The sequence below is a fragment of the Colius striatus genome, chromosome 8 (genome assembly GCF_028858725.1).
Source record: "Colius striatus isolate bColStr4 chromosome 8, bColStr4.1.hap1, whole genome shotgun sequence".
Taxonomy (NCBI): Eukaryota; Metazoa; Chordata; class Aves; order Coliiformes; family Coliidae; genus Colius; species Colius striatus.
In genome coordinates, this window is record NC_084766.1 from 8,097,764 (window position 1) to 8,120,524 (window position 22,761).

The 22,761-nt window shown below is 38.1% G+C and overlaps 1 protein-coding gene across 1 annotated transcript in view; it reads right to left on the bottom strand.

The window, feature by feature from the left end:
- The window catches only part of OGDHL (oxoglutarate dehydrogenase L), a 52,116-nt gene that overhangs the window by 22,379 nt on the left and 6,976 nt on the right, over window positions 1–22,761 (bottom strand). The window contains exons 3-15 of the mRNA XM_062001014.1: window positions 18,966–19,145; window positions 15,184–15,286; window positions 11,824–11,939; window positions 9,908–10,062; window positions 7,326–7,472; window positions 6,774–6,864; window positions 6,078–6,257; window positions 5,576–5,704; window positions 5,022–5,201; window positions 4,504–4,656; window positions 2,423–2,525; window positions 1,719–1,847; window positions 52–202 (exon numbers count right to left, since the gene is read on the bottom strand). Of these exons, the coding sequence (XP_061856998.1) occupies window positions 52–202; window positions 1,719–1,847; window positions 2,423–2,525; window positions 4,504–4,656; window positions 5,022–5,201; window positions 5,576–5,704; window positions 6,078–6,257; window positions 6,774–6,864; window positions 7,326–7,472; window positions 9,908–10,062; window positions 11,824–11,939; window positions 15,184–15,286; window positions 18,966–19,145 (1,817 nt within the window). The remainder of the gene's footprint in view (window positions 1–51; window positions 203–1,718; window positions 1,848–2,422; window positions 2,526–4,503; window positions 4,657–5,021; window positions 5,202–5,575; window positions 5,705–6,077; window positions 6,258–6,773; window positions 6,865–7,325; window positions 7,473–9,907; window positions 10,063–11,823; window positions 11,940–15,183; window positions 15,287–18,965; window positions 19,146–22,761) is intronic.

The following is a 22,761-nucleotide window of genomic DNA, read 5'->3' on the forward strand; positions in this document are numbered from 1 at the left end:
AGGTGTTTCTTTAAGTATGGGACAGCATTTAACAGTTATCTCGGTACTCACCTAAAAGTACCCCTTTCCACATCCTGTCCACTTAGTCGGACGTGGATCCCTTCTTTCAGGAAAGAACCGAAAGCCATGTATTCTGCTAAAGCCCAGTCAACCACCCTGTTCTTGGTCATTTCCAAGCGGGCTCTCAAAATCCGAGACAGTCCTACATTGAAATAAAGATCACAAATGAGTGGATTTTCAGTTGGTAATCAATAGTTGGTTTTTTTACAATAAAGAATTTACACCTTGATAAGCCAAAACACAAGTTCCAACACTGTGACTTTTAAAGGGAATAAAACTTCCAAGATGCATGCAGGTGCTCCCAGGTTCAAGGCTATAAGCCTAGTGTATCCAGTGTCCCTTGACACCATCTGATCTTCATACCTACACTGATGGTTTTGGTAAGCTGTCCTACTTGTTATTTTTCCCATATTTCCCTTTGTTGCTTCCCCATTCTTACAAAAATTGCCCTGCTTTCTTCCCACATAAAACTATTCTGTCATTGACACGGTGGCATTGCAAGTGAAAAAAAACCACCTTCAACATTTTCTCTTAAGGATACACTAAACATTTTATACAATCATTTTCCAATTGTATATTAAAAGGCTCAAGAGAGTAAGCCATTTTGTTCTACAGTTTTGTACTCATCAATTAATTGTATCTGTTCAATAAGCTTACAGTTGATAATTGGTAATGCCCCATCATTACTTCTAACAGTGCTTAATTGTCCCAAAGGAATTCAAATACACAGAACATCTACAGCTACCACACTTTATTCCTTGTTGGACGACTTTGGAGAAGAAATATTAGCTAAAGATTTTACAGATAAAAAGCTTTTTCTCCTGATTTTAAGCCCATTTCCTACAAGCCAACAAAAGAAAAAAGATCCCTGAACAAACTGCACATGTTATTACTCCTTCTAGAGCCACTAGACCTCAACCTGACCATGGAGTAAAAGTACTAACTCAGAACCCTGACACAGTGTCAGGGCTCCCCAGTTAGATGGTAGATTTAACTCCTCAGTGTAACATGCCAAATTCAGAACTGAATCTCTTCAGACCAAAAGCTCAGACTTTTTCAGAAAACACTAGATTTGTGCTATCATTAATGCTAAATGAGAAGCTGAAAGAAAAATGGTCTGAATATGCCCACGCAGGCCATTCAGCTGTATCAAAATTAGGCTCATAGCATATCTACAATGTTGCCAGGTATGAAAAGAGCTGAAAGTAACCTAACTACAAGTGCCTTAAGTGAACTTAACTACCACTACCTTAACTACCACTGGTTTTAGCATTTAAAAATACATGAATAAAGCTTCCTGAGATGGGTGCCTTACTTCCTAGTAAGTCTCACAACAGGCTACATAGAGGTAGCATTTTCCACAAGGACCTGAAGAACCAAAGGAGGTATTAACGTTACAGAGAGATTTTTACTTCCCTCAGAGGAAAGACCCTTTTAACAAGGTAGGGAACAGAAGTGGCACGATACTGAAAGAACATTATGCTGAGAACAAGCAGCAGGACCTTAACTGTCACGTTCTCCTTGCCTATAGGGTAGAGGAGTTAAAATAAAAGTCACAGGCATTTTGCTCTTTGGGAAATGGCCCACCAGCCACTCCTGTGCAGAAATATAAAGTCTGAGCAAGAAATGTACCCACTAAGACAAAGACTCCAACTGACCTGCATGTATTTTGAAGTCTTTGACTGGCACTGAGCTAGCTACATTGCCAATGTGAGTCAGCATGTCTTCTGAAATGCCAGTTGGAGGACAAGACATGCTCTTGGGTTCTCCATCCACGTTAAAGAATCCTGGAAATAGAAGATTTGGTGAGATATTTGAGGACTAAGAGATTTCTACACCAAGTACAATTTATTTCAAAATTCACAACTCCTAACGTTCTAAGCAGCAGCAGAAACCTAGTTCTCCACCTTTCACTGGGAGACACAATCATTTTGATTGTCTGTATGACAACAGAACTTGATCTTACAGACTCACAATGATTTGTTTTGTTTGTTTTCAGTCCCTGTGAAGTCCAGCTATATGGGCAGAGGCAGCCAATAAATGGCATAAGACACCAAAAGCGCACAAGACACACTCCCTCCTCCTGAAGGCACACACAGTTAACACTACAGGAAGAACACTTCTCTGATAAACTGAAAATATGTCTCTATCAAAGTCACATCATTCTTTGCACGTTTTTAAAGAAAAGCATCTCTTTCTGGCAAAATGTTGTATTTACTATTAACAGGGACAAACCAACTATCATGCATTTTATTTTAAAGGAGCACTGGCCAATAAAAAACATTTAAGAGTCTTAAAAAATGGACTCAAAATAAAAGCACAACGATAGTAACACTGGGATAAGTGAAAGGACACCTCTTACCAGGCCAAGGTGAATCAAGCCAGTGCTTGATATGCAGGATCTTATTATCCTTAGATCTAGTATATGCTTCTTCACATATTCTATCATACTTGGCAATTTCTTCCTGTAGAACAAAAACATTCTTTTTAAAATGGATAAACATAACACCTTGCAATCTTACAGGTGACATCTATCATTCAGTATGATAAAACCAGTTTTTTAACTCCTAAGGAAAATTTTGTTAGAATTATGCAAACAACCAATTCCTACCTTATCTAGGATGAAATTGCCTTCTAGAAACATGCTTACTCACATCACTCTAAATAAATGATTTAGTCTATTGGGCTGGTGTTACAGAGGAGAGTATCAAGAGTTGAAGTTGCAAGTGTTACTCTAGAACACAGAACTTACAGACAGAACTTACTCTAGGAGAAGTACTAAATGTAATTTACAATCATACTTCTAAGACTAACAGATGCAACTAGAAAAGAACCTCCTAGAAAAGTTGTCTGGCTAGAATAGTCTAGTTAAGAATCTGATGGCTACAGCTGTCAATGGGAACAGATACAAAGCCATGTCTGTAGAGCTAGAACACCCCTGCAATACCACTCAAGAAGAGTGCGGCCAGTAGGTCAAGGGAGGTTCTTCTGCCTCTCTACTCTGCCCTAGTGAGGCCTCATCTGGAGTACTGTGTCCAGTTCTGGGCTTCTCAGCTCAAGAGGGACAGGGAAGTGCTGGAGACAGTCCAGTGCAGGGCCACAAAGACGATCAGGGGAATGGAACATCTTTCATATGAGGAAAGGCTGCGGGAACTGGGGCTGTTTAGTGTAGAGAAGAGGAGATTGAGGGGAGATCTTATTAACATTTATAAATATCTAAAGGGTGGGTGTCAGGAGGTTGGGACATCCCTTTTTTCTATAGTAGCTAGCAACAGGACAAGGGGTAACGGGATGAAGCTGGAATACAAAAAGTTCCATTGAAACATAAGAAAAAACTATTTCACTGTTCAGGTGAGGGAGCCCTGGCACAGGCTGCCCAGAGGGGTTGTGGAGTCTCCTTCCTTGGAGGTCTTCAAGACCCACCTGCACATGTTCCTGTGTGACCTGATCTAGGTGACCCTGCTTCTGCAGGGGGGTTGGACTAGACGATCTCTAAAGGTTCCTTCCAACCCCTACCATTCTATGATTCTGTGATTCTATATTTCAGTCCAAAACCAAAACCACACTCAAGTTACTGAGCTAGCTAACTTTTAAAGTAATTAACAGCAACGCTAAGCTCAATTTGTATAGCAAAACATCCATCCAGCATCCTGAATCAAGTCAACAAAGCCCATGTCACTGCTGGCACACTCTTACAAGAAGTCGGGATATCTAGATTCTGCAGGAGTTCTGATCATTCTTGCAGACGACAGAATACACCTACACAAAATGGTGTTTTGTTGTTCTGCAATAATGTGTCACTACACAGCTACTCCTTCTCAGAATGTCCTTTGTTGCATCTGCACTCTACACATTCACTTTTTAAAAGATCGTATTTCCAATCTAAAATCAAATATTAAATCTACAAGGTAAAGACAAAACCAGCTTAATAGAGCCACCAGGCTTTACACTTCATCTTTCTAGAGCATTACAAATGACCTCTGAACTTAGTTCAATTATTGTGAGAAAATAAAAAGGTTGAATTGATTTTACTGTATTATTGCTGGATACAAGCCTGACAAAGCTATCAATATGAAGCCATGGTTATACCTACGAGCATTCAAATACTGTTTTACTGCTGAATCAAGATTCTAGAGGTGAAGAACAACTGACAAATGCCTCTGTTTCCAACATTCACATGTGATCAACTTTTATAAATCTCAGAACTGAAGCAAATTTTTCCTGTGCAATATGTAATAATTACTACACATTTTCAATCCTTTTGTTACATCAGCACTATCTATTTCACATGAAAATCCATACCAAATTGAATCAGAAAGCGTCAAAAGGGTGAAGACTTATCACAATAATGAAAGGAAGGTTCCTGAGCAGGTGGCATACAGCGACACTTGAGTCTTCCTACTGACAGCTTCTTAAGTCCCCTTTAACTCTGTTGACGTGTACCTCAAACTCCTGCAGTGTTACAGTCCCATCTGCAATGAGTTTGTCAGCGTACTTCTTCAGCACCGGCACCTGCTTGTGAATCTGCTTGTACATGAGAGGCTGAGTGAACATCGGTTCATCCATTTCGTTGTGCCCTCTCCTACGGTAACAAACCTACAAAGGGGAAGATTGTTTCTGTTGGTAAGGAGAAACATAAAATGAAATCTTTACATTTCACAGTTTTACAGAGATTTTAGGAGTCTTGTGGTATAATTCTATGGATTCTTGTGGGCCTGTTAGTTGTTTGGGTTTTCTAAAGGAAGAAACTAAAGGTGAATCCGCCTGAATGTGTTTCTGTGCGACCTGATCCAGGTGGATCTGCTTTGGCAGGGGTGTTGGACTAGATGATCTCTAAAGGCCCCTTCCAACCCCTACCATTCTATAATTCTATGTTTCTTGATGGGGTCTTCTGAGCCACAGAAAAACCCGGTAGTTGTACGTGATACACGGAATGAAAAGATAAGAAAACCAAGACCTACCAAATCAACTACCACATCTTTATTGAATGTGTTTCGCCACTCTGCAGCTACATTGCACACATACATCACTGCTTCAGGGTCATCAGCATTCACATGAAAAATGGGAGCGTTGACCACACGAGCAACATCAGTAGGATATGGAGAAGAACGGGCCATACGGGGGTCCGTCGTGAAGCCAATCTAAAAATTCCAGAAACTTCCATTAGAATAATTTTGGCATCTCCCTTTACTTTGTTTTGAATGCTTGAGGCTTTCATTTCAGTCATTTCCACAGCAGAAGCATCAGTTTTTCATTTTTTCTAGCGAGTTGCTTTTGCTCCCTTAAAAATAAGCAAACCTAATCCAATTAAGTGTTACAATCTGAGTGAAATGTAGGTGATAAAATATCCACTCAGAGTTGATAGATACCATTGCTAGATCATTTTCAGGAGCACCCTAATGATCCTAAGTAACAGAGGGGACAAAGCATCCATCTAATAACAAACAATAATAAAAAGAAATACTCTAGCAACCATTCAGCAGACAAATTGATTGGAAAATGCCCCTCTTGTTACCTGGTTGTTGACCACAACATGAATAGTGCCATTTGTGGTGTAGGATGGGAGGTCACTAAGATGAAATGTCTCATAAACCACTCCTTGTCCTGCAAAGGCAGCATCCCCATGTAATAATATGGACATAACCTAAAAGGGAGAATTATACACAAATATCCACACAAATGTTATAAAGCAAAACTGCAATTTATGCTTTCACTGAGATTTATTTGCTTCATATTTCTGTAGTGCTAAAAACCAGAATTGTATTTTTATAATAAATCACAGATAGCAACCTGATGCCTATGCTCAGTTTGCAAATGAAAGAAAGCTTTAAGCCTACTTGCTGAAGTTACCCTTGAGGAATCATGTCAAAAACCCTATCTAGTTCAACAGGCAATACATTCCTCTAGTGAAGGAAGAAGAGAAAAGACTCTGTGATACAAAATGAGTGGTAGGCTATTTTTATTTAAAATAACATAGAAAACTACCAGTAAGAGTTGCTATACTAAACAAACTTTACCTTTTTTCCTGCTGTGTCACCTCGATAAAACTGTTCAGCTTTGGTTTTGCCTTGCACAACAGGATCAACTGCTTCCAAGTGAGAAGGGTTAGCCATCAGGGACAGAGTGATTTTCTTGTTCGTTGCTCGGTTGATCCTCTCATGGTACATTCCCAAGTGGTATTTTACGTCTCCAGATCCCTAACATGCAAGACGTAGTCATGGTTCAGGAATGGCACTGATATCTGCTGCATCTAATTGACTATACCTAAAATTTGTGCTTCAGTTTGAAAAATACATCTAGCTAATTGTGTATCAGTATTGCACTAGGAGTTTGACACTATAATTTCAAATTGGAACACTGTTCCTGTTTTCAGTAGCACCACTATTCCATGTTGGATAAACATTTACAGAATATTGCTACTGATTTCATTTATATAAACAACAAAAAAATGATGCTTAGAGATTACAAACTCAGTCAAATGACCTGGAAGTTACTTATCCACAGTCATTCCTGAGATACCTTCTACATGTTAGATGTACAGTACAGACTTTATATTTGTTAAGAAATGTCACTGATCACCTTCCTCAAACTAGAAAGAGACAATGCATTTCAGCAGCTGATCATGCTATTTGCGTAACAACCATGACCAAAATGACTAAAAACAATCTTGAATGCTGACCTCTCTATATAGATCTAATAAAGCAGCACCTTACCTCATCAGCTGCTTCAAGTTTGGGATCAAATTGACAGAAGATCTGCTCCAGCTCTTTTCGGATTACATTAGCCAATACATTCAGTCTACCTCTAAAAAAATTCCAAACACAGTTATCACTCAGCACCATTCTTAAGATAACAGCAGAAAGCATCAAATCAGCAAGCCACTCGGTCAGAAATCTGCAAGAAGTTCACTTCAAACTTTTGAACCTGAAACCCTTCATTCTACTCTCTCCTTCCAATTGCAAAGTTCCTCTAATGCATTCCCAAAGTCACCAAATACTACCTGGCCAAGCTTTCTCAGTTCTATGCAATGCCATGCTTGCTTGCAGTTTCAAAGCACACTGAAGTCTGTTTTGCTAGCATTTAACTCTGCAGCCTGTAGGCTCCCACTGCCAGGTATTTGTTACAGCTCTGGGCTCCCGTTACTTTCTATGACTGATTCTTCCTACCCTAGCTTCTACAATATCAACGTCATTAATAAATTCTAGAAACCAAAACTGTCTTAAGATGAGAGACCCATTTGTTGGGGGAGGTTCCATTGACATTACCTGTGAGGCATCCCCATTATCACATATTCAATTCCCATTTCACTGGATTTATCAATGATGGTCTTAAGTGCAGGAATCATAACTTCACATCCTTCCAAACCAAATCTCTTCTCGGAAGACCACTTGCGAGCAAGGAAGTCTTCAAACCTTTGCCAAAAAGAAACCAAAAAAACCAAAAGAGAGTGCTTATATTAAGATAATGTACCAAATACTTATTGTCAAGCATCTTTTAGCAAATATAATTGCATTATACTGTTTTAAAACGTCTGTGAATATCTGTTTGTACGCCTCTGGAAGTCGCACGTTGAGATGGAGACAATCTCAATCTGAGAAGTATTTACTTCTCAGTAGTGTAGGACTTTGAAACAATTTGGACAGTAAGAAGAATCTCCACTTCAGACAAAATTCACTTCCCAAGTCAAACTCAGCTCCTTCCCATGTACACAAAACATATACTGGCCAGTGGGAAGGCAGAATGACAGCTAATGAGTCTCTTCTATGGATTGAAGAAAACACTGCAGAGAATCTGTATTTTCTGGAAGTAATGATGAAATACTTGTAGAAATACTTGTAGAAAACCGCGGTAGAAAGCATGTCTGTTTACGAGGTCCTATTCAATGTCAGGGCTCCTGAGACTGTGTGATGCAAGGGCTGGTATCGTGCCAAGAACTAGGACACTGCTGTCTCTGCCTCAGCGTCAGCAGGAAAAAGATTTCAATCCTTGACAGCTCTTCCTTAAATGCATTTGGGCCAGAGGCAATGTGAGTGGTTAAAAAGTACCTTTTAACAAATGTTGAAAGGATTAAATGTTGTACAGCTTGGAGATATAAAAGGCAAGGAAAATAACATCTTCATGAAAATAACTGTATTGGTTACATCATCTGTGCAATGCCTTGACTCTTAACACTGCCATAATCCATTAATACTCAGCTTATTCCTCACTTAGAACACTGACATTTACCTCTTTAGATTATAGTCTTAAAAGCTGTGACATGAAGAGTTGCCAAAAGACTCTCCTTAGCTCATCCATCAATACCCTTAGAATTCAATCATCTAAGCAACAAGCCAGACCCTCAGCTGAGCTACGCTGCCAGAATTCCTTGGGCAAGGCTGCAGGGCTATGCCAGTTTACATAAACTAAAAGAGGGGTTCCATGTGAACAGCAAGTTCTAAAGAGCAAATCAAAGCAGTGTACACACTGTTTTCTTCCTCTGTAGCAGCAAGTAAAGCCAGTATTGGACAAGCAGAAAGTTAATGACCTGAGGCAAACTGTCACTAAGTGTGCAGAAAAACAACACTTCACACTCACATTCTGTACGTCTCCTATATGCCACTGTGAGTTCACAAAAGGGTGGCTGCTGTTACTGCATGCATTCAGTATCCAGAAAGGAGAAAGTATTATGAAAGGTGGTTGCTCTCAGAAGGGATAATGTAGAAAGGCTTGATCCTGTACAGGCTAAATTAGATGCCCAGATCACAACACACAATCAGGGTCTAACATGTTTACTAATACATCACAAAGCAGCACAAAGATACATGAGTATTTCACAGATGGATGAGTTTACAATTACTTTTTTTTTCAATAACCTACCAGTGAATACCACAAAGGATGAGAAATGCTACTTTAAGACAAGTACCAGGACTATGTAGTATTTGAAATCAACATTTTTTAAAATGGTGTTTTTGAGCAAAATGATGACTACATACTTTACAAAGCCACAAAACTCAAGAGCACAACCAGTTTCCCACAAAACCTGATTTTTTTCTTTATTCTTTTCAGACAAAAACAGGATTATGCTAGAGACAGTTGGATAGAAATCTCTGTAAAACTCGCTTCTTCCATTTTCAGCAGACAATTAATGTGGCAAATGAACGTTTGGTTCCTTCATGCTATTAGACACCCTAGATCTTTCCACAGCTTAGTCAGGCAAGAATTCACAAGTTCTTGCCTCAAGATAAATGGAGATGGTTTCCTCAGCTGCTGCTCATCAGACTTGTGCTCCAGACCCTTCACCAGCTTTGTTGCCCATCTCTGGACACGCTCCAGCACCGGCTCACTGACCCAAAACTGAACACAGCACTTGAGGTGTGGCCTCACCAGTGTTGAGTACAGGGAGACAATCCCTTCCCTGGTATTTCTGGCCACACTATTTCTGATACAAGCCAGGATGCCATTGGCCTTCTTGGCCAATTGGGCAGAGTCTGCTTCTTGTAGAGAATGTAGCAGAAGATCAGTATGCAACCTTGTTCTGAAACAAGTTATGAATCTATTAATAGTCTGTTGAAACAATTTTTTCCAAGTTTATCTCCACAAGCCGGTGAAAACACTGCCAAATGTGCCACTAAAGGCTGTACAAGTGTTGCAGAACATAACTTACCTTTCAAGAAAATAAAATACTAAAAGTCACAACACAGATCGTGGCATACCTCAGAGCATACACTTTCCCTTGATATCACAGCCAGGTTTACGTCCACCTGTGCTCCACTCCTCACCTCCACCTCAGCAGTTTATAGACTGCAGCAGCTTCCCTCTCCAGCTTACAGCCAGCAGTCACAGAGTACCCCAGAACCCCCCAGTATACCTCATTGAGCGCACCAGCCTTGCCAACAAAGTCCTTTTTTCGTCATTAGTAAACTTCATGACTCCCGGCGTCTCAAACTTCTGCCGGATCCACTGGCACTGCTCCACGTCATTGATGAACATAAATTCCAAGCCAATATGTTGGCAGTAGGTATTCTGGGACACGAAAACACCAACACAGAAGCTTTAGGATTTAATAGGCCATGAAGAAATAAATATATTCTAGAAATTATATTTTCAGTATATATTACTCTTCTGGAAGCTATCTTGTCTGCTTCCTCTTCCACTTTGTCTTCCTCACAGTAATCTTATAAGCGAATATATAATTTTATTGAATCCACTTTCATGCCAGAAAGCTTTCTCTACAAAGTGACACTTCAAAACCTTCAATCTGGAAAATTCTCATTTGGTAATACGTTCAAAGTAGGCCAATAAACCTGCCTTAAACTGACATCATCATCATCATCATCATCATCATCATCTTTTCTTTAGATGCACCAGCAAAGATTTCAAGTTGTTTATCCAAAATTTACCCTGTCTTTTTTAAAAGACACCTGAAATCAAGCAATAGAGACAACAAAAAGACAGCTATGAAGTCTCATGTAAATTGTCTGATAACTGCCAAGTTCCAGAAGGCTGGAAATCTGAAATGATTCAAGCAGCTGAGAGCAGAGGAAGCACAGGGAAAAATTCAAAGTCACTTCAGAAATATTTTCCCCTTTTTGTATTTTTTTTTACATTTTCTTGCCTCAAAAAGAATATTTCACCAGAAAAACATGAACAAAATATAAGTCAACAGAAGTAAGACCTATTTTGAGCCTGAGATGAAACAATTCTAAACACATTATACATACTCTCTACTGGCTCTGAAAAGGAACTTAATGTTCTAATGGCTATTTCTCTTTAACACAAATCAATTCCCTGAGGCTTTTAGAGTTTGCTGTTGATTTTGTCCATTTATTTGCACCTTCTGACTTTAAGGATCACCTGTTGAAAATTGCCTCAGACATTCTAGAAGTGCAAACACCAAAATGCAAATATTGAGTTCAAATGCACAACATAGATGTTGAGGCTTAATCGGCTCAACTGATATAATAGTCCAAAGGTGCAAGTCAGCACATTCTCTCACACTTCCAACATGTCAAATCCATGAACTCTTTTTACATTCTTGTAACTCAGCTCAGTATTTCATATTTCCTCACTCCTAGCCCTCTTTACTCCAATGTATTTCATTACCATGCAACAGAAATCTCTACAACTTCAATATACCAAAATCCCAGAAAGAGCATGATTGGGAACATCCAATACTTACTAGGTCAGTAGTTTACAAATTCATTACCATCTCTACTTGCTGTTTTGCTATTTTGAATTCCCTTCTATATATGTCAGATAATAAAACTCTAGGAAAAGGAGGATGCGGGGGGGGGGGGATGGAAAGCAAGGACCATCACACCATCTAAAAGCTCCATCTAGGTTTTCACTAATTTGGTACTCAACACTCATATTTTGACTCAAGTAGTCTGACTAAAGGTAGGGCTCTGAGAGAAACTTCTGCACATCCAGAGTGCTGTATGCAAAGGTGCTTTATCTGTGGTAGGCTATTTAAAAGACAAGTTCTAAAGGCTCTATTCCTTTTAAATAACATCAGCTCTTCACAAAACTGGAGCCCAAATTAGTAGTTATCATACTCACTTCTTTTATACTCATCCTTAATCTATGTATTTCAGACATCCAGGCAATGAAACTAATGGTGGTGCCATCTCTAGAAATAGTACAAGGGTTATTTTGAACGTCATTTGAATTTTTCACCCGCTCTAATAATAATTGACAAGTGTAAGGTTTTTGTGACTGACAACTGAAAAAAGTTCACTTCTGTCTGGATAAAAACAATCACAAATCAAAAAACACCCCACTGACCTCCAGTCGTTTGATGATCTCTCGTAAAGAAAGACTGTTCTCATTTCCTCCTATGAAGGTGGTTGTAGGTAGCTGAAAGACTTTGTCCAAATCTGATTCATGCAAACCATAAAACCCTACAACAGGTACATTATCAATTTACAAAGCAAGGCAGGAGACAAAAAGGATGACAGTATTTTCTTTCCAAATCACCAGGAACACAGCAATAGTAAGAAAGAAGGTACCAGACTGAAAATCCCAAGTGTCACTATTTTGGAGGCATCTATTACTCTGTTGGGGTTTTTTTAATGTTTCAATTAAATAGTTATTGTTTGATTAGAAGTACCAAACTATTCTTTCTTAAATGCACAGTTAGGATGACTGAAATGAAAATCACTCAAACCCTTTCATATTTTAGCATATGGCACATGCCATCAATCCTCCATATTATGTCTTGCACTTTGCTGGTTAGTGGAATAACTGACTGTAAAATGTAGGATTTCCTCCTTGCTCTTGCATGAGCAATGAACACAGGAAGGACCACTTTTCACAGACGGTTGGAAGCATACTAAATTAATCAATAAAACAGTAATAGATATCTTAAGAGAAAATACAGAACACGTTCAACATAATGCTGTGCAAGAACTCTGGTAGAACTTCCAAAGTATGTATTCACCCTCTTTTCTCTTTATAGGAAAGTCTGTTTGCCATAGCCATGTAATAACGTGCACAGCCCTATTTCCCAATACGCAATATCCTATAAAACACAGATTTCCACACACACTCCCAGTTATGACAAGGGCCTGTTTAAGCATGTCATCCTATCTTCATTTAGGCATGTCTAAACTTGTTCTGGCTGGTGATATGGCCTAATAAAATATTTCACTTAACTGTTACACAGTTTTAAAAATGAAAATACACAACAGACAAGAAAGAGTGGTACCAATGCAAGTTAAAGGCAATACATGACACAGTTCAATCTAGACCTGTTAAATAAAGAAAGTAAAAATTGCTTCTTACAGTTGTAAGATGCACATGTATAAAACTTATAAACATGTGACACACAGTTATAGAAACATATATACATTAAAATTATACCTGTGTGTGCACACGGAAAAATAGTTTAAAAACTAAAAACAGTTTCTGATTTTAATGTTGAACTCTTGGTTCCAGAGAACTTGTAGCCATACAGTTTAACACTGGCATGACAGCCTGCACATAACTCCTATAGCAACATAGAATACTGCTCCATATTCCCTGTTAAATGAATTTTCTGAAGATGAAAGTGAAGAAGCCATTTAAAGATGAAATAATAATGGAACTTAGCTTTTAGAGTTGAAGTCAGGCCATAGACCTGCATTGCCACCACTCTTACTATACAGCATTGCCAGTAATAACACACTTTGTGGTTTTAAAATAATGTTTTAAAAGATGGATTTTGGTTTTAGTAATAACTTCAACAATATATTAAAATGTCAAATCTAGAGTGAGAAAAAAAAAGTGTTTGTGTACCACTGTTCCTCCTTTTTGCGACCACAATGGGTTTTGCTATCACCAAATTATCCCTGGTTTTCTATAATGTAAAAAATAAAAAAGGAGAAAAAAAGGAGGGGGAGAGACCGAGGAGATGACAAGGGTTTTAGTGTCATTTGAAACAAAGCAGTGCTAACATCCTTCTTTCTTTTTTTTTCTTTGCTGACTTTCTCTCAGGCTTCACAGGCTCTTCATGCTCTGTCATGCAAAAACCAGAACACATAGGAGAGCGATTCGGGCACACACAGAACATCTGTGCTTTGTACTGCAGCACTGCATAGTTACTGAAGCATAATCTGATGTTTAAAGAGATACAACTTTATTGAAATCCAAGAGTTCCTGAGAGCAATTCTGTAACTTGAATCATGCAGTAGGTACACCTGCAACTAGTTGCACTTTCAGACACAACTCCCAGAAGAAACTTCCTACCAGAAGGTTTCTCAAAAAGTAACCAGAAGATGGGACAAAGAAAATGCACAGAAAAATAAAACACTAAAATACTTTCTGTACCACCAGAAATATTTCATAAATTCCCTGCCTCAAACACTCAAGGACAGTCAACATTTGAGATACTTCTCATTTCTGCTGTGCCAAGTCTTTGTTTCCCCTCACAAACTGAAGTATCACCTCAGTTACACTCTCAAACACATCCCCTTATCTCATTCAAGGATCTAGCATATTTTTTCTATGCCCATGGGGGCTTCAGTGTGATGCCTTTTGACCACTCACAACACTCTGCATTAAACTATCTTAGAATTTCAAGAAATTTGTACTGACATGGTAGCAATTACCAATGTTCCAAGCAGATTACATTTAGTCAGTAAATGTCTAATGTACTTTCTAGTAAGAACGTTCCTTTAATTAAAGTTGACAAACGTCAAAGAGAACCCTTGATTTGTGTAAGCACTTCTCCATTTACAGTCTCAAGCATTCCACATCCTTTATATGATCAAGGGTCAGAACTGTTTCTTTCCCTACCATCAGAAACAGAAAACACAGCATCAGAGAGGCAGGAGATGCACTTACAGTAAAATTAAGTAGAACATTTTTTATCTACTACTTTCACTAAGTTTAAAGTCTGGTCCAAAAATCTTCCCTACATATCAAAGAAAAATTGATTCAGTGTCTTTACAAAGTAGAAAATCACCTTTTAAACAAACCAGGTAGATTGAAGAGTAGGGAAAAATCAATCAGATGGGTTTTTATTCAAGCAGAGAGAAGCAAAGAAATTGATCAGTGCAATTTCTCAAAGTCATGCCCTCTTGGCAACCAGAACAACCCTTGCAAAAGCAGATCCTAGTGATTACACTCTCCCAGCAGTAAACAAAAATGATGACCATTGGATTATACACACAAGTCAAGAATTCTACACTTCTCGTGTTTTCTTCTGATAACTTCAAACAGACTTCTTCGAGTTACACAGAAGGAATAAGTATCAGAGGCTAAAATTCAACTGTGGTATGAAATTTACCCTAAGTTCCTCTACCCAGTGTTTTGTTAATTGCTTGGTTTTCCTATTGAGTAGCCTTCAGATTCCCCCAGAATCTTAGCCTGATGTACTGATTAGTATTAATTTCTGGTGTAGTTCAAAACCACAAGATTTGGAGGTATAATAATCATTCATCAGAAAATGAATTCACAGGAATCTCACCTGTGATCTCATCCTGAAAGGATCATTATCCTGAAACCGCAGCCTACTTACAGATGCTCAAAGAAACTATTTCATGATACCCACGAACAGAAAAGGTAAAAGCTTCTCTGAAACGTCTGTCTAAATTACCTTCATCCAATGAGACAACAGATGCAGAATCACCATTGCAAATAAAGAGGTATATAAGGTGTACACACCGAGTTTATCGATTGTGGTGATTAAGTCAGAGGGAACAAACGAATCCAAGTCTGCATCCAGAATTCCAAGGGGATCCAGCTGAGCCACATGATGGCCACGGATCTGGAAAAGGAAAATGAGAGAAAAAGGAAATCACACTAATAAATGTCAGACAAAGCGAAAAAGTCACTGATATCTCTCCACAGCTTGTATACTAGTCATGAAGTCATAACCAAACACTGCTAATGTCACAAGAGGGTCAGATTTCCCAAGTTTTCCTCTAAGAATGGGAAATAAACATTACATCTCTAGATATATAAACTGCCCCTATTGAAAACTGCTGAATACATATTAGAACACTGCCTTTCTTTTGTCGGACATACAATTTAAATTGGAATTATGCTGAAGTTTAAGTAAATTGCTAAAGACTGTACTCTAAACCGCTGGCTAAAATTAAGAAACTATGATTAGTCTGCAGAATGTATCATTTGCTCATTCAGTCATCTTGTATTTTTGCCTGAATCCTCCTTTAGTCACCTGCTGAATAACAAAATACAGCACTGCTGACCTAAAACATAGGTTGGTCCCGAAGAAATCTGTATGTGATCACTCCTCATGAGCTCTGCTCTACATCAGAGAGCATTTCTTTTCATTCATCGAAATTTCAGGGATTTCACCCACAAGAAACTTGACATTGAAGACACAAAAGAACATACACAGAACGGGGAATTTAGTTAGCTTTCAGTTATCAGTATGACTGGTGGTAATGCATGCCACAAGTTGCTATAAACTAGTGCATTACATTAACAGGCAACATTGCTACAGAAAAAATAAACAATTGATACAACAGTGTCACAAATAAACACCAATTTTGTTAATATAATGTCTTTTGTGCATGACTCATATATCAAATTATCTGATTAAAAGCTTTCTCTAGATAAATACATGAGCATCTTCTCCATCAAATTTTTCTTTTTAAGGACAAATTCAGACCACTTGAGTAGAATTTGATTCACACTAGTAGTATCCTAATTGTCTCAGAAAAAAAACCCAGGCAACCAGACCTGGAATATTAATAATGAGTTGTATCACACAGTAATAGAGTGTGATTAAATAATGGTTCATTAAGAAGTGACTTGTAAAAACACTACTCAAATGTTCTATATTTGCTTTCCACTCATAAGCAAACAGAAACACAGCATCGTTTTCAGAACTACCAGCCTTGTAAATTCAGTCTGGCCTCTGAGATTTTTTGCATCTCATGAATCACCAGTAATAAAATCCTGACAGGCCAAATGATGCCCACGGCAACATCTGTGCCACCTCATTGTTTACAGCGGCACAAAGTCTATATGACTGGAACTAAGCAAACAATTCTGTCTCAAGCACCATCAACAGGAAAGAATTCACCTCCCCAAGCCACACCTGCTCTGAAATATTAGTAGGAAGCAGAAGATTACCACGAATGCCAAAACCCTGAAGGGCAATTCAGTGAAGTGCTGTGCAATACGACATTCCAGGAGCACTGTGGTCTTTTAGTTAAAGACAGTATTTTCCTCAATATCAAGTTCTTTTTTAGTAACTTCTGCTTCTTTCACTGGATACAGAAAATAGTAACAACTCCAAAAAAATCAGAGATCAAGCTTGTGAAAACACATGCACAGAAAATTTTCAGCAACTGCTGTAAATGTCACTAAATGCAAGTACAGAGTACCTGAAACTAGACTTTAAAATTACATTTTCTAGACACAGATGTAAAAAAAGCCAAACCCTACATTATAAAAGACTCAAGAAATTTTTTTATCTAGACTCAATTTCGTTAAGCACACACATTTCACTGGAAATCCTTCCTTCGGTGTGTCTGGTGCTCTGCATTAGAAAAAGCAATAAACTGCCTTTTCAGAAAACCAGCTCAACAGACCACAAAGCAGTTTACCACAAAAACCATAAAACACTGACAGGTCTGAGAAATGAAAATTCTGTGTCCTTCTCCATTTCATTTCATTATCAGGCAAAGTAAGGTCACAAATTGATCGTATCCCTTCAACACTGAATTTAGAGGGTATTAAATACCTCTTAAAAACAGTTGCCTGAGGTAATCCTCTTTCATTGTTTGTCTCAGACACATGGGTGCCTGACTTTTATAGACACTCTTGAATTGGACAGCACATTCTTTTGAATACAGGAAACAAAACAGTAATCCCTGAACTAGTTTTCAATGTTACAGTAGCCTAACACTCTCCAATTTTCACTAATTTTTCAACAAAATTTTATTGTAAGCAGGAGTGATTAGGCTGAAGTGGTTGTTTCATACAGAACTATTTCTAAGCAATCTTCATACATTCTTTATGCTCACAAACCTTTCTACTCCTTTACACACCTCTCCAACAGCTGCAATAACATAGTTCATATCTGAATCAATGGTGTCAATATGATGTGTACAGGAAACAAAAAAAGTTCCTCCTCTATGACCTGCTCTAGGGGGTCCTGCTCTGGCAAGGAGGTTAGACTAGATGATCTTTCAAGGTCCCTTGCAGCCCTTGAGATTCTGTGATTCCTCTGACGACAGCAAATAGGAGTTAAAATTCATAGTGCAGGGCAGAACAGATGTGCTCAAAGCAAACTGCAGCAACGTTCTTGGGAAGTTACCTTCTTTTTTTTTCTTAAGAAAGGAAAAAAAATAAAATCAAACCGGGATATTTTGCTCAACACAGATCTACAAGTTTAGTGGGGTTTTTGTTGTTTTATGTTGGTTTTAAGTCTTTTATTGAAATTAGGATATTAACCACAAGTCTAAATATTTAAATTTGGTTTACATTTAGAAAACATCCAACCCAAACCACTGTGCTATTTCCAAAATCCTTCTTCTAGATAAAAAAGAGGAAATTAGACTTAATTTGTCAATTTAATAAAAAAGTTTAAAAAAATCTGTGAAACATGAAACTTTGATGAATAGTTCTCTAAAAGAAATTCATCAAAGCTGACTCAAACTCAGTACCATCAGCCTCCTAAAATCCAACTGATGATTAATCATTTTTTCCCCTCTCTCTTTTTACCTATAATCTCATTCAAATCAGGAATCTCAAAACTCACACTAAATGTATGAGAAGGCAGGTACATTTCCCCCTTTCCTAGAGAAAGCTAGTAATGTTGAGAACTGTAATACAACTTTCCCAGAAGCGAAGACAGTCTTAGTTCATGCAAAAGTTTACTGTTGAAGAGAGAGAAGTTATTTCACTGCACGCATCAGAAGATTCATCAGTACCAGTATATCCAGGACAAATCCCTTCATATGAAGCAAAACTATTTTGGATAACTTAGTTTTCCAATGTGATGAAGTAACTCGCTGAATCAGACACACACGCACAAAATCTTAATACACTCAAGTAAGCTGAAAGAAGAGCAAAGGCTAAGCTTTGACATTTTTAGCTCCTGCTCCTGGTAAACAGGCAAAATCCAGTAGATTCATGTTCCCTTCCACAAATTACTATCTCCATAAAGAGCTTCTGGGTTAAGTCAGATAGGGGTTGGATTAGATGATCTCTAAAGGTCCCTTTCAATCCCTACCATTCTCTGACCAGAATCAGGGCTGTGGGTAAACCTGAGTTTGCTAAGTCAGAGGAGCATCACAGCCTGAATCCAGGATGCCAACACTCAGACACCATGCACAGAAGAAAACACTGTCCAGTTCAAGACATTTTAGATCAGAAGCAAGACAACAGGCAAGAGTTAGAGACCAGAAGTCAAAAACATACAAAGGAAAAGGAGAGGCCCTCCCACATCCACCCCTAAGTATACTTACTTGGTATGCTCTAATCAAAGACTGCACAGCAAGGTGATCTTCAACAAGTTTTTCTGCTTTACCCGGTGTCTGGGCCAGGCCATGGCTCTGAAGAAATGATGCCTTTCCTTCCAGTTGATCTGGTAGATGGGGATCATATGCTTGGCCAGCATTTGCATTTCGGAAAAACAAATCCCAGGACTGGATATGGGTAGAGACAATGAAAGAAGAGGGAAAATTTATTATCTCAAACAAGTCTCAAGCAAAAGCAGTTCCTTCAAGCTGCAAATGGTCTCTCACTACATTACAGTATTAAGTACCACTAACAGCCAGCAAAAAGACAGCACTGATGAGTTCACATCTCAGTAGCAACTGTGTTTCATTTACACAAAGCTCATTTCATTTTTTACACTGAGCTTACTCGGTGGAAATCTCTCCTGCATATACAAGTGCAAAGCATCTTTGTACGTTACTCATTCACACAGTCCTTTTAACTACGATGTTTATTCAGGCAATCGGTAATGGGTATGATATTACGCTGCAGATGAAGTATTAAGCCTATAAAACTGAAAGTCTTAATAAAGTAAATTAATTCACTCCTCTAATGATACTTAAAGAATTTATGATACTTCAAGGCACTCACTGAATACACTACATCAGAGTCAGTCCTTAAGGGCCTTTCTCGTAGAAACCGTTTAAAAACAATTACAGCTTTTCTGAGTGAGGCTTTTAGTCTAAAATCCTTTCCTCATTAGCTTAGGCCATCTTACTGTGAAAGAGATTATGTTCCTGGTTTCAGGTGGAAGTCATAACTCTAGAAGAGTACGTATTTCAGAAGCTGAATCACAGCAAACAAAAGATCCGTTTATTTCCATCTGCACTTTTACACAAGCCACTTCCTCCACATATGCCCAAATCTTGTTCTCCTGAACTGTTTCCATTCTAAGGAGGTGGTCACTGTCACAGGTTAGAATGGTGTTGTATATATGGACGTCAACAGATAGTGGCAGAATGTGTCAAAACATCTGAGATACTCAACAAAGAAGAAAGCTGCACTAGCAGAGGACTCACCAATACTTGTGCTCATCATGCAGTTTCCATAAAAGGTAATGAAAGGGCATAAAACACTTCCTCACTGTGACTAGCTTAGGAAAGAAAGGAAGCTATTTCAAAGCTTTAAAATTTTTGACTGGACTAGAAGAACTGTAAAAGCTAAATCTCATTTTGGACAGTGCACGGTATTTACTGGGGCCATGGGCATGGAACTAATGTGATTCAAGGAACCAGAACCAGAAAAAACAAAGAGTAGTCCAAACACTCGATTTTAAAAAGAACATTACCTAATATATTCATTACAGAACACACAGAATAATCAAAATAATGTAATACCAACAGTGCACAACAGAAAAAAATGTTTGTAAAAATCTGTTTTCATTAACAAAAAGTCTTCATATTGAAATTTCGACAAGCTTTAAGGTGTTCAGAAACTAGAAGAGGGGTAGCATACAAGAGCTAAACATCACTCAACCTTCCAAGCTCAAGTTATGGAAGTGGGAGCACTCATTGAACCTGTGGGCAGGAACTTCATCATTAGCATGAAGCCACTGCCTGAGAAACACTGCTGTAATGCACCTCTCTTGCTTCACTAATACAAAGTGGCGTTGTTACAAATACAATAAACTTACTGTTCTCTAACAGAAACTTGATCTAAACCTAGCCTAAATTTTACATGCTATGACAGATTAAGGTTGACAGAGCTTACTTGGTGAGTGGTTCCAGACACACCGATGAAAAGTTCATTCTTCCTCCCTTCTTTCATTTATGCCCATTTCCTATATTCTTCTTTCCTTAACACCTCGCTAGCCACACTGAGATTAGCAGGCTATAAATAATCTACAAGAGTCTATTAGTGTAACTGCATTTCTTCTGTTTTGTTTTTTTTTTCTCTACACATCTTCTTACTCTCTGTTAAGAACAGTACCGTTATTCCATACCTTTACAGCCACTAATCTGGGAGTCTGCAAATCCCAGAGAATGAACAACAGATATAATGTCTTTGTGTTACAACTAAGGCTAATCAGACTAGAGAAATTATTTTGGCAATATAAAGTTATTAGCTTTCATTACAGTAGGAAATGTCAAGCACACATATGCTTATGAAACAAACCTGACATTTGGTATTCATTCAGATTTTTAATAAAGAATATGCTTTGCTCATGTTAAGGTTCCCTCCTCAATTTTTCCAACACCATGATACACATACAATGATGATAATAATCTAACTACTATTGACTTTGTTGAGTCAAAAGCTTTTCATTTAGGTGTAAAAGTTATCACAGCACAGTCCCACAAACAACGCAGTATGTTTTTAGGTAAGTGCTCTGCTGAGACAGTTGCTAGCAAAATCTAAATTGACATGCCCAATAAGTTACTCATTTAAGGAGAATAAGCATAGGACCCTTTCTTCATGCAAACTGACAAATTTGAAAAAATACTTTCAAAACATTTACATCGGAAGATGCAGCTAGCTGGGACAGAAGGAACACATGCTCTTTTTTCCTACCGCATTTTTGAACCTATTGATTGGTTGGACAGGCTTGACATTTAATCAGAGGGGAAGGAAAATACATCATTTGGCTACAGAAAATTAGTTTTTTCTAGATAGACATCCATCAAAGCCTGTACAAATTTCTATAGTGTCTTTCAAGATTGATATCAGATTATAGTCTTCAAGTCTTCTGTATCAATGTCAGTCTCCAGTAACAGCATTTGCCACGTGACTTAATAGACAGAAGACCAGCTTAATCTCCCAGCAAAGCTGCAGGTTCTCAACTAAATCAGTAAAGTTCTTTAGGAAAATGGTGGAGAATACTTGTAACAGAAAAATGCACCTGCAAAAAGTAAATTACTGTAGTGATACATTCCTTTTTTTTCTGTCAGCAAATCTATATTGCAGTTAACAATTACTTTCTCCAGTAATATAATAAAAGTGAAGTGATTCAGTGGCAATATTCTACTCTTCTATAATAAACAGTGTTGCACTTAGAATAACAAGTAACATATTAGTTATTTTGATAGGTGTTTTCTTTTCTAGTGACATCACAATATTCATCAACTGTGGTAAGGAAAGTAAAGCCTTGGAAGACACACACTGAGCATCACTACATCATTAAAAAAAAGGAAAAAAGAAAGATGAAGTCAAAACAAACTCAAACCCCCACGCTTTTTCCAAGTACATAAACCAAGGAAGTGATAAAACACTCATGGTAGAGCGGCTGCATACAGGATAACATGGCAGGCATTATGTACTCAATATCAAACCATGCCATTTTGTAATTAATCTTGTGATAGTAATAACTGAGCCTTGTCAACCTTCTCCCTGATGATCTATGGCCCTGACACCATGCTTGGAGGAGAAATAATGATGCCTTTTTCAGAGCCCATGTCATTTTACTTTGATTGTTGTTTTGGCTACTCTAAGGGTAGGAAGTTCAAAATACAAGGAAAAGCAGGAAATCATCAGAAATGGATTTGCACAAAGAAAAAAAGCTCCAATGGATACAAACGCATACTCTTAGATATATAACTATGGTATATAGAGAAAGAGAGTAACACCGAATACACTCACTGCAACATGACAGACACACTTCAAACAGTCTTAAATAAGCATACATGGGAAGACACATCCAGTCCAATCTTCTGAGAGGGAAATAATTTGAGGAGCTTGATTAACTGGAGTTTCTAAGTAAAACTGAATAGAGGACGATTTTTAAAGCTTAGGAAAAATGAAGCTTTTTCATCTCATCCCCTAGAAGAA